Source organism: Epinephelus fuscoguttatus, linkage group LG1, assembly GCF_011397635.1.
Source record: "Epinephelus fuscoguttatus linkage group LG1, E.fuscoguttatus.final_Chr_v1".
NCBI lineage: Eukaryota > Metazoa > Chordata > Actinopteri > Perciformes > Serranidae > Epinephelus > Epinephelus fuscoguttatus.
In genome coordinates, this window is record NC_064752.1 from 46820648 (window position 1) to 46833519 (window position 12872).

The 12872-nt window shown below is 39.8% G+C and overlaps 1 protein-coding gene across 1 annotated transcript; it reads right to left on the bottom strand.

The window, feature by feature from the left end:
- Positions 1-1211: 1211 nt before the first annotated feature.
- On the bottom strand, positions 1212-4719 carry LOC125886005 (transcription factor 15-like). Its single transcript, XM_049571903.1, has 2 exons — positions 4002-4719; positions 1212-2891 (listed from the first exon to the last, which is right to left on the bottom strand). Exons 1-2 carry the CDS (start codon positions 4482-4484, stop codon positions 2826-2828), a joined length of 549 nt encoding a protein of 182 aa, XP_049427860.1. The 5' UTR covers positions 4485-4719; the 3' UTR covers positions 1212-2825.
- Positions 4720-12872: the final 8153 nt, after the last annotated feature.

The following is a 12872-nucleotide window of genomic DNA, read 5'->3' on the forward strand; positions in this document are numbered from 1 at the left end:
TGCCAGTAATGGTTAAGTGGTTTGTTTGTTGTGCTCCATCTGTCCTAAATTTACATGAACTTTAAATGTGCTTTATAAGCTTTAAAAATATCAGGAACATATCCAGAGGGGGTACAGTCACAGAGGCTATTTTTGGATTTTCACTGATCTACAGACTACACTTGCAGTGTTAAAGGGTATGTTCACACAAATTACATTAAATTACATAAACATATTTTGTCACCTACCCACTGTATCTAGCCATGCTGATAGCTTTGGTTTCATTTGTCCAGGTTTTTATATATCTGGTTTAGATTTCTGCTTCCACCCAAACACAGTAGCTATAAATAGTCCACAGAACACACTATCAACACTTTTCATTGGGACTATTTCTTCATCAGAAACTAATTCACCTGCAAAATGTGTGTCCAATTGAGTGTCCAGAGCAATGTGTACAGTGTCTCCAAAAAGAGACATTGTTGTATTGTATTGGACAAAATTCAGATCTCAAGAGACAGATATATCAAAACCTGGATAATAGTTTCAAAATTATATGTACAACACAGTTGACGAAAAAAAAACATGACATTATATGTTTCTGCAAACCACGGACACATTTGCATGTTATTGTGTTGCAGATACATTGAAAATTTATGTGTTTTTTTTACTGTTTAACAGCACTGTGGTAAATATGTGGTTAGGATGAGGCACAAAAACCACTTGGTAATGTTTAGGAAAAGATCATGTTTTTGGCTTACAATAGACACTTTTCGTGGCACAATCCTGGCAGGAAAGCAACTACTCTTCGTGGCACTATCCCTGCTGGAAAAACAGCAATGGGTCACTAAATTGCAACCATTTTTTTTTGTTGGTCTCCAGCAGCTTGGCAGGCATCTCAACTATGTGTCACAACCTCAGCCATCCCCTCCACCTCACAATGACAGTCAGCTCATATGCTATGTCACTGTAGAAATGATGATATAATATGCATGGTTTTTGCCTGATGAAAGTCTGTTCACCAAATAGTTGCAGCATTAAAATCTTAAAATCATTATTTTTGCAAGTTAGACAGTGTGTGGGAGTTTACAAGACATGATATGTATAAAACATGTAAATGTAGCACATCCTTGCAGAAACATACAATGCCAACATTTTCAGATTTGAAAACAAGAGAGCCACATCTATGTAAAAATAAATTTAATTTCAAAGTAGATTACAACATGTCATGAAAAAGCTCACAAAATAGTGTCCCACAAGCATGTCCTGTTGCACACAACTTAACATTGCCAGCTGAGGTGGATGGATTGGTCTATCCTCTCACGTATTATTCCTGAAACTGCTCTGCTGTAAGGCTACAAATCAGTTTGTGAGCCAAGCCTCTCAGAATCCTCTTAGTGTCATCTTAAAGAAGGATGCAAACTTTTAAGGGAATTTGTCTCTTCAGTCCCTCACTCAATGCAATGTATGAAGGGGCCGGCACAAAGAGCATCTCTATGTCTGATCCTCTGTCCAGCGGTCATGCTAATGCTTTGGTAGTTCCACATATGTGACAAAAGCTTTTGACCTACAGATGAAAGGAAACATTATTTATATAAATAAACTTTAACCAGCATCATAAAAAAATGATAACATGGATTTAGTTATCATCTGTTGTCAGTTCATGAAGAAATTTAAGTCAATAGTCTAAAAGTGACAGCTGGTTCAAATCCTTAGCTTTGAATGTGAATGGCAAAGATGTCCTTTTATTTATATTTGGATTATGGATTGGACCTTTAAGTAATTATAGGAGATGACCATGATCCATGCTGCTATGTGATAACTTTTTGTAATCCAGAGCAGGTAATGTTTATGTTCCTAAATTTCAAACCTCTGTAAATTTCAAATAAACAATGCAAAAATCTGTCTGTTACTCACTTCCTGTTTAAATAAGAGCATTAGAGATTCATGGTGCTACTCAAAGTCAAGGAAGGATCCTTAAATGGCTGAATTTCAAAGAGGCTTCATCATCAAATACCACCAAAGGACTGTTCAAATGTCAAGGATCCTTTGAATTCTACCAAGGACAGAGTCCTCCTTCTAGAGAATTTTCAAGGTAGCATGTGTGTATCCTCAGCAGGCACAATGTACCCACAATTATTTGTGCATGATTTGCCAGAAGGCAAAGGCAAGGCATCTTCAGTGATGCACACCTGGCACTCACTAGCCTGTTCCAATGTGTGGCCACCAAATGCTAGGAAGGAGTCTTGCCTAGCCTCTGTGGGACCCGACTTGGAAGGACCCATCCTAGCAAGGAAGCATCCATTCTTGCCTTGACTTGAGGAGCATCAACTGGCCAATGGACCGAATCACCATGGTGTCACGCTAACAACAATCACTTCCGAGTTGACAACTGGCAATTTATTTCTATTGCAGTGATGTAAAATCGGCAAACTTATTGATATCTGTTGTCATTTTTTCGTGGGCCTTTTTTGGTGGCTAAATGCCAATTAATTGAGGGAGCGTTTGCTCAGCACTGTTCGTCATGTAGAATTTGTCTATTTTACTATTCCCCTGAAAATGTTTGTCATCAGAATAAAAAGAACATCCATGACCATATAGCAGCTTTACACTCTTTTTCTCACTATTACAACAGTCCCCTGTGACATAAGTAAGTGTGCTGTAAAAAAAGACTATCAGATGGTTTTGGTGCCAGTCCTCTTATCACATTCTGGGTAAAGTGACCAATGAGGCAAAGTTAAAAGTCAGAGTGGTCCTCAAAGACTGAGATGCGTCCAGACTCTAGGAATAGTTGGTGGAGGTTTCCCTGACGTCTACTCTGAAGAGTAGATCCAATCCTACTCAGAGTTTCATCGCCGACTTATTTGTCTCACACTGCCTCCATGCATTTTCACACAGTCTCGCCTGTCTTTCACCTGTGAACAAAGAGGGAAATTATTGTCATTGTGGATCTATAGGAATTATTTTTGACCTAAACATAATTTCAAAGTTCACATGTTTTGCTGTTCTCTCCTAAGAGTATTTTAACAGGTTGAATGTGATTACATAGCTGTCCAAAATGGATAAAAACACGGTTTTCCCTTAGATGATTTCTCAGTGCACTGAATGATATGGTACAAATAAAAAAACTATCCCAATACAGAGAGTTTAACCAAGATGGATCACTTCCATTTTACTGAGATGCATGCAGCTCACTGTGGCTCCACAATATCATATAACCATGCCTGTGAAGTGGAACAGGCTCATTCCAGGCAAAAATTGCTTTACTGATTAACTGTTGAAAAAGTGCAGTCAAGCAGATAGGTAGGCTAAATTTACTCAAACTCAGTATGTTTGTAGAATAGAAAAAGACTGGAAGATTTTTTTCCTACGAAATTCTAAGCCCTCATCCTGAAATTCTGTTGTGTAACAATGCTGAAATAAAATAGCACAAATGCATTCTGGTGTGCCAGCATAAGATGTCACACCAGGATTACTGAAAACACACGGCAGCACTAAGTTGCTACTACTGCCATGCTGTCCTGAACACAATAGCCACTGATACCCAGACATCTAACTGGCGTTCTGAATGCACCAACCTTGCAACTTTTATGGTTCCTCGTCCATCAACGAAGATAAACACACTGTGATCCATTGATAATTATCTTTTTAATAAATATTATGGTCTTATTGGCAATTCGGCACACACATGGCCCACCAATTACGTTTTATTGTAAAATACCCACCCTAAATTCTACTATTGTCAATGCACACACTTAGACCCCTCGCTGCGTATTTTGCAGGAATGATTTTGCATGAATAAAAGCTGCGACTGCATTGTAAATAGCTTTACATACTCAATATGAGCCATTTTGAACAGTAGACGTCTGGGAAAATAATATCTAACATGATAATTTATATGCGTGCTAGGCTTGCCAATGATAAAGACATTTTAAAATAGTATAATTTTGAAATGGAGTTTTGACAACAAGCAACTGTATTTTTCTTTTGTGAGCGGTTATGGGCATATTTACTTAAAAGTTTACCCCTTTCCGTTGGTTGCTGAGGCAGAATGTGCATATATTCCGGGGCTGTTTGCCCTCTCCACTCCCCTTCACCTCCTTGTAGACAGCACTAAGACACGGCTGTCCGTCCTCTCTTCCGTCCCCGACCACCAGCACGTTGGCCAAGTGTGAGATATAGCTGGATGCCAGGCGCAACGTCTCGATTTTGGAGAGTTTTCTGTCCACCGGTTCCGTGGGGATGAGTGTCCGCAGCGCTGTGAAGGCCGTGTTGACGTTCTGGGTCCGGTGTCTCTCCCTGGCGTTAGCGGCGTTCCGATGCCGCACAACGCCGCCGGACTCCCTCCTGTAACTCTCCCCCGGAATCCCGCAGCAGCCGTAGCCCTGGTCGGTGCTGCCGTCGCTCTCGCTGCGGTTTCCTTCCTCGTCGTCCGACATCAAGGTCAGGTCTGCGGGGTAAGAAAAGGGATGCGTCGATACCGGCCTCAGCATAGTGAAAGCCATCATATGTTGGCAAGTGTTTCACAGGGGAAAGCCAATCCCTTATTTTCAAGTAGAGGACAGCTGCATGCAGACAAGAGCCGTGCGTAAAAGTGGCTGCAACTTCACGGTTTACGCGGCAGAAGTCCCAATTTAGTTTTGACACTTCCCCATATGATGGTCCAGTGAGACAGTCATCGTGTCAGGGAGGGCTCTTATAGCAGCTGCAATGGCCCCGCGGCTGTGAGGGGAGGGGTGGGGCGCATGCACGGGCTCCCGTCCTCCCAAATGTTTTGGTCCTAAAAGTCACAGGCATCAGCTGAGTTATGTCGAACAATCACCAAAATGAGCCATTAGTTTTTACGATTGGAGAGCAAAGAGAAAACACAGGCTGACATTCTTTAATGCATATCCAAAGACTGTGGCTCTTCAGGGACATGATGACACACTTTGGAACCAGATGAACCAGACTGGAATGCTTCATGGCAGAGCACAGTGATTCACAAATACTGCAAGAACTGATGCAACATAAAACCATTTACTGCTGTATTTAGGTATAACTGATACATGTGAACTTTACCTCAGTAGACAACTATTGTACTTTTCACTCCACAGCACTTAATATTAGAGATATTTCAGTGTACAATTCAAAAGCAGCAAAAACTTAATTCATGAAGGTAGGATCCATTACATGGCTGTTGTTTTAGAGACTGTGCAAACAACTAGGCTGATGGGGGGGCTTAACCTTATGTCTCACTTATAAAAAGGACAACCCCTCCCTGCATTAGTCCAAGGAGGGTTATGCGTTCCGTAGTGGCTGCGTTGTGTATCCTGCATCACGCACATGAATGGTAGAAGCAGTGTCCTGTGGTGCATTGGCAGATACATACTTGCCTTGTGCTTCGGGCATGACGTTTTTCTGTAGGCTGATGCGGAAGTTAGCATCGCCCTGGTTCCCTGTCATTCATTGGATTTTGGATCACTGCCTAAAACAAGCTCTGCAGACAAACGGTTATGATACTTACACAATTTGTTCATATAAATAAACACATTTTTATGATTTTTAAAGCCTATGCAATCCAGAGGTAAAAAAAACAAAAACAAAACAAAAAAAAAACCAAAACCATTTTCTATTTTAAGTTAAAAAATTTTGTACTTTGAATGTAAATAATGCAAGACTAATAGAGAAATAGAGTTTGTGTACCTCAAAAAATGCCAGGGGAGGATTCCTTATTATTTGTATATTACAGTAATTTTTATGTTTGTTTATTAATTGGCCCCTGGCCTCCTGGCAATTTGCAAAGCAAGTTGAGTATCCTTTCTGTAAAGCCATGTTTGGCATGATGACATCCTGTAGCCACTCTTGTCAGCAACTGTCCTTTTAAGACACATGACAGCCTCAAAATGCTGATAACTTTCATACAGTCATTTAGGCTGTTAGATTTAGCTAGGTGCAGCTAATCAATGGGAAACTGGGTTCACTCAAAGTATAAAATGTAAAGCAATTTTCTTTATTTAACTGCCCAACGACAAATCTAATTGTTATTTGCTGTGGTAAGTAGTTAGTAGTATGTAGGTAATATGTACATGTGGAACTACTGATGGATCTCAAAACATCTTTCAGTTATATGGCCTGCACACTAGTGGGATGTGTTGGTAGTGCTCTCCATCACTCTAATCAAAACACCCAATGCAGGAATATCTTTTGGAAGAATCATTCAGCTGTATCCCCAGATGTTTTCTGAAAGTTCTGAAAACAGACTAAAACATTCAAGTAGACCTGGAAGTGTTGGGCGTCACACGAGATACCATAAGGCTTTTGGGGCTTGTGGCCCCTGTAACTTGTAGACTTTTTGTGTATGTCACAATGATTCTCTCAAATTTCCAAACTTCCTTTCAAAAACTATACAGTCTCTCTACCTGTTTCTGATCTGTTCACAGGCAACAATTAGATCGTTTTCAAGTTGTGAATTTGAATGGGACATGCTTTAGCAGTCTTTTTTCAAGAGCATGGAAATAGCTTCAAATGACAATATATTTCAAAACCTTTTTATATAATCAATATATAGATACACCATTTATCAAATGAGAAAAAAAGTTCTTCTAGACTATAAGCACAGCATAGTCTTTTAAAGTACACATCAAAATACTATAAGTATCTTTCCTCTGCAGATACATGTGCATCAGTAATGTGTATGTCTAGATTAGGGAATACATTCTGCCCCAGTATTGGCTCCTTTCCTTAGAGGGCCAAAGTGATCAGTGGCTCTACAGTTGCCCCGTTTCAGTTTGTCTAATGGGTTAATTGCTGTGGGTAAATAAACACTCAGCAGATGCTGGAGGTGATCAAGCCTGAACTTTCTCTGTGGAAACCAAGCAAATGGCTTCCAGATTGACCGGTGCTGTTGGAGGGCAGGAGGGGCCGACTGCTGGAAAAGGGAGAGAGTGTCATCAAAGGGTCTGTTTTTACAAACACAACCCCTCGACACATCAAACTGGGGCACTGGTGGCCCCTGGCCCCCAGCTCAGCTGCACCAACAACAGCGACCTGTGAGGAACCTGGTTCCACTCATAAAGCAGGACACCATGGTGTTTTACCACGCGCGGCCAGCCAGCAACACGACCCTGCTGCACTTTCTCTCCCCCAACACAACCACGCTTCACAGTTTGGAACCGTAAATACTTTAACCCCCCAGCCCCCTGCATCAACTCAAAGGAATGCCATTAAATGCCTGTTGAGGTGATTAAAGCACTAATGAAGTGTGTGCTGGGTGGGATGTTTGACAGCGAGATGTGAGAATGGTACTCAGTGAGAATGGCTGACTATAGTATAAGTCGTACAGTGGTTTTCGAAGCTGATACCAATATCATATATCATGTATACTCTGAAAGTTGACAGTTGTGGTGACCAAACCATCTTATCACCCAGCCTAGCTTTTTAGTCACTTTTAGCTCCATGGTTTTCTATTTTGGCACAACCCTGCTGCATGCTCCTTGCCCAGCACCAGTGTTGGGGTCTAAGTAGTTACATATAATTAAATTACAAAATAATAATATGTAATTGTACCCAATTACAGCTACTAATTAAAATTGAAACAGGGCACAACCTAACACATTTCAGTTATGGCTAAATGTTATTAAAACTGTTTGAGATTATTTTTTGTTTTATTCAATCAATCAATCAATCAATCAATTTTCTTTATAAAGCCCAATATCACAAATCACAATTTGCCTCACAGGGCTTTACAGCATACGACATCCCTCTGTCCTTAAGACCCTCACAGCGGATAAGGAAAAACTCCCCAAAAAAACCCCTTTGACGGGGAAAAAAAACGGTAGAAACCTCAGGAAGAGCAACTGAGGAGGGATCCCTCTTCCAGGACGGACAGACGTGCAATAGATGTCGTACAGAACAGATCAGCATAATAAATTAACAGTAATCCATATGACACAGAGAGAGAGAGAGAGAGAGAGAGAGAGAGAGAGAGAGATATGCAGGTAATGACAGTAGCTTACAACAACATTAATGAAAGTAATAATATTATAGTTATGGTTCTGGTTACTGCGGTACAATATGTTGAAAGTATGTATTAATACCTGGCAGTATACATGTGTGACAATAATCATATGTGTATAATAACAGAAGAAGTATGACTAATGACTAATGATGGCAGCAGCAGCAGGAGGCATCTGGCAGGACCACGGCAGCAGCACAACCACACACGTCACGCTGTCCAGGCACCGCTGTGATATGAGTTAATCTGAGAGACAGTGGAGCACAAAGGCTCCGGAGAAGAAGCCGAGTTAGTGACATCCAGAATGGCCGAGTTAGCAAGATGCAGTAATAGAATACGAGAGAGAGAGTGAGAGAGACAGAGAGAGAGAGAGAGAGAGAGAGAGAGAGAGAGAGAGAGAAGGAGAGAAGGGGCCCGGTGTATTATAGGGGGGTCCTCCGGCAGACTAGGCCTAAGTCAGACTAACTAGGGGCTGGTACAGGGCAAGCCTGAGCCAGCCCTAACTATAAGCTTTATCAAAGAGGAAAGTCTTAAGTCTAGTCTTAAATGTGGAGACGGTGTCTGCCTCCCGGACCGTAACAGGAAGATGATTCCACAGGAGAGGAGCCTGATAGCTAAAGGCTCTGGCTCCTGATCTACTTTTGGAGACTTTAGGGACCACGAGTAACCCTGCGTTCTCAGAGCGCAGTGTTCTGGTGGGATAATATGGCACTATGAGCTCTCTAAGATATGATGGAGCTTGACCATTTAGAGCTTTATAAGTTAACAGTAGGATTTTAAATTCAATTCTGGATTTTACAGGGAGCCAGTGCAGAGAAGCTAAAACAGGAGAGATATGATCGCGTTTCTTAGTTCCTGTTAGTACACGTGCTGCTGCATTCTGAATTAGCTGGAGAGTTTTTAAGGACTTACTAGAGCTACCTGATAATAGAGAGTTACAGTAATCCAGCCTTGAGGTAACAAAAGCGTGGACCAATTTTTCTGCATCTTTCCGGGTCAGGATAGGCCTAATTTTCGCAATATTACGCAGATGAAAAAATGCAGTCCGTGAGGTTTGCTTTAAATGAGAATTAAAAGACAAATCTTGATCAAATATTACTCCGAGGTTTCTTACGGTAGTGGCAGGGGCCAGAGCAATGCCATCTAGAGAAACTATGTCATCAGATAAAGAGTCTCTGAGTTGTTTGGGGCCAAGAACAATAACTTCAGTTTTGTCTGAATTTAACATCAGGAAATTGGTGCTCATCCAAGTTTTTATGTCTTTAAGGCAATTATGGAGTTTAGTTAATTGATTGCTTTCTTCTGGCTTCATTGATAAATACAACTGAGTATCATCCGCATAACAATGGAAATTTATAGAGTGATTTCTAATGATGTTACCTAAAGGAAGCATATATAGAGTAAACAGGATTGGTCCGAGCACAGAACTTTGTGGAACTCCAAAACAAACTTTAGTACGTAAGGATGGTTCATTGCGAACGTCAACAAATTGAAAACGATCAGATAAATAAGATTTAAACCAGCTTAGTGCTGAACCTTTTAAGCCAATTAAGTGATCCAGTCTCTGCAGTAGAATTTGATGGTCAATTGTGTCAAACGCCGCACTAAGATCTAATAAAACAAGTACAGAGACGAGTCCTTTGTCTGAAGCAATCAGAAGGTCATTTGTAATTTTAACTAGAGCTGTCTCAGTGCTATGATGCACTCTAAATCCTGACTGAAATTCCTCAAATAAATTATTATCCTGGAGAAAATCACACAGCTGGTCTGCGACTACTTTCTCAAGGATCTTTGACATAAAGGGAAGATTAGATATTGGTCTATAATTGGCTAACACCTCTGGATCCAGGGTGGGCTTTTTTAGTAGAGGTTTAATTACAGCTATCTTAAAAGACTGTGGTACATAGCCTGTTAATACGGATATATTGATCATATCTAATATATGAGTGTTAACTAAAGGAAAGACCTCCTTAAGTAGCCTAGTTGGGATGGGGTCTAAGAGACACGTTGATGATTTGGATGAAGAAATCACTGCAGTCAATTCTTGAAGAGAAATTGGAGAGAAGCAATCTAAATATATATTAGATTTTACAGCTGTGTTTGAGGTTAGATAGGTACTATCTGAGGGCACAATCACACAACATGCACGTCTCTGCTACAAATAAACAGAAGTGAATGTTACAATGCACCCCATGGGTGTGGTTAAATGTAATGGGTAGAGCGTTAGTTGTAACACTTGCTGGAAAAGCCTGGAAAAACACAGTTTATTCAATACAATTCTATCTATAAACTGTAGGTTGATACTGTTTATGGATCTATAATAGATATCCAAACATCTGTACATCTCTCACCTAACCACCAATGCTTCATAAATGGAAAGATCAGCACACAGACAGATACAAAGTATATGTGGATATTATATATTTTTCTCTTTTCATCTGTGATAGATTGATGGAAAGATATATATGTAGATGCCTATCTTTCCATCTACATCAGGGGAAGGATAGGTATCTATACAGGTATTCATCCATCTGTTGGTCTACCATGCATATTCAACGGTTGGACTGATAGATGTACATAGATAGGGTAACCTAGATCCACATATCGAAATATTTTTGAGTTTTGAATGTATGAATATTGATTGTGAAATTGTGTGTCAATAGGATACCTGACAAATTAAAAATACAAAGAATATATAATTTAATCAAGAACATTAGTTCAAACTAAACAAAAGTTTGAAGTGCAAAAATAGAGAAAATGCGCCACAGTGGGCTTAGTTGTAACACCACATTACAAACTAACCCCACTGTGTGGAAATTTTATCTAGCCAAGCTAACACTTGCTGGGAGCTGGTTACATAGTTCTAGGCAACATGACAGTAAGATGATATATGGTTGAATTCGGTGAGTTCCATAGACAACTCAGTAATCCAAAAACAAGTATGACAAATAAATGTACTTAAATCGGCCAAAAACACTCTTTGTCACTGAACTCCACTGAAACACGCCCAGTCCCTGCGTAATTAAGCAGGTCACTGTTTGGCAGTATTGTGGTCAACTGGCTGGAAGCATGAAAGGACATTTTTTAGTACATTTTTAATGGGTAAATAGTAATCTGTAAACCTACAACATTTCAAAAATAACCTTCCCAACACTGCCCAGCACTAAGCAGCAGACAGATAAAGTAAGCTACCAGCAGTCATAACAGTCATTGGACGGACACGAGATACGATAAACAAAACTAAGTGTGATGTTGCTCTGTTTCTGCTGGATGTGGAATTAGGTATCTATTAACTAATATGTTAGCCAGCTTTATAACATGAGAGTGTTTCATGGGTTGTAGATGTCTTCTGCCCTAATAGACTAAAAAGTCTATTAATTGTGTAATAAATGTTTTATTAATAGACATGATTATTTTTTGTAACCTATAGGCCTTTTTTCACATCAGGAAAGCATAGTAAGATCTTATAACATTAACAATCGTTGTCACTCAATTTAGGTATGTCAGTTACAGAGCTGTGTTACTGTGCATGCTAGCTAGCTGGATACCTAAATAGCATTGAAGTAGGGTTATATGATATACTTATCCATAGTCAGTGTATTACCAGCAGTAGATGTCTGTATGCCCCCAGTTTGGAGATGAGGCAGGAGTACTGACACGAAAGCTAACAGTCTACTGCTGTGGACGTATTTTAGCTACCTAAAAAAATCTGTCCGGTTCCCACAGGGAAGCTGTTAATGACTTCAGTTACCCATCTATGCTTATGTCAAAGCCACCAGACTCCATTGACAAAAACAGTAATTTAAGCTCACTGAACACGAGAGCTGCTGGTTTGCCGCTACCTCAATTAGTTAGTTAGTTTGTGATGTTATGTGACTTTGTTGCATCCAAACCAACCACTTTAAACGTAAAAGTCATACAATAACACAAACAAAATAACTGATCGAGGCAGCAGTAGACCGGCAGCTCCTTCGTTCAGGAATGCAAAATTTGCTGTTTTTCTCTATAGAGTATGGATTTGAAAAGAGAGCTATAATGGCTTCAGTTTCCCATCAAAAATCATTGTCTGACGACAAGATTTGGCAGTGAAAATAACTTAAATATAACTTACACTTTAACTGATATATAAATTTTTTTTAGGTGGCTGTAGGGACTAGGGATGCATGATAATATTGGCACGCCATTGGTATCAGCCAACATACTTTTTCTTATTTTGCACAATAATTGAGTATTATATATGGAATGAATATTACATACATTGAAAAGCATTCTATTTCATGTGTCCATCTGCTGGTGGGTCATCACGATAAGAGTATTCATGCATAATATGATGTAAATTCCAAAACAGAAGAGACCTGATGATCACTAAAATTAGGTGGGGAAAAAAGTGGCTATATAGATATGGTAATTGTTTATCAGCCAAATGAGTTGCTATATACCAGCATATCGGATATTGGCAAAAAATCCGATATCGTGCATCCCTATTAAATAAGTTTGTAAATGCCCCCATTTAGAGCAGTGCATTGCTGAGTTTCCATGTCAGACTCCAGCCTGCAATCTCCAAACTGGAGGTGTGCCGACTGACATCTGCTGTATATAATACACTGACTATGGATAAGTTCTCATACAATCCTATTAAAAAACATCCAAATTATCCCTTTAATACAGTTTTATAGCTTGTACATTTTCAAATTGGTTTTAGTCTCTCTTAAAGGGACTGATGATGTGCAATGTTTTTCAGTTCAGATTAGATTAGATTAGAAAGCATATTTTGGCATTGTTGAATGTATCTATTTGCAGGTTTTACACCTTGTCCTTTTTTTAAGATATTTTTTGGGGCTTTTTAGCCTTTAATGTATAGGACAGACAAGCATGAGGGGGGGAGTGACATGCAGCAAAG

Bases quoted from the DNA above. Each gene is read 5' to 3' on its own strand.
- LOC125886005 (XM_049571903.1), bottom strand. From the start codon at position 4,484: ATGATGGCTTTCACTATGCTGAGGCCGGTATCGACGCATCCCTTTTCT. The intron at 2,892-4,001 runs GTAAACTTTTAA...CTTTGTTCACAG, and splicing joins TCAGCAACCAACGGAAAGGG to GTGAAAGACAGGCGAGACTG.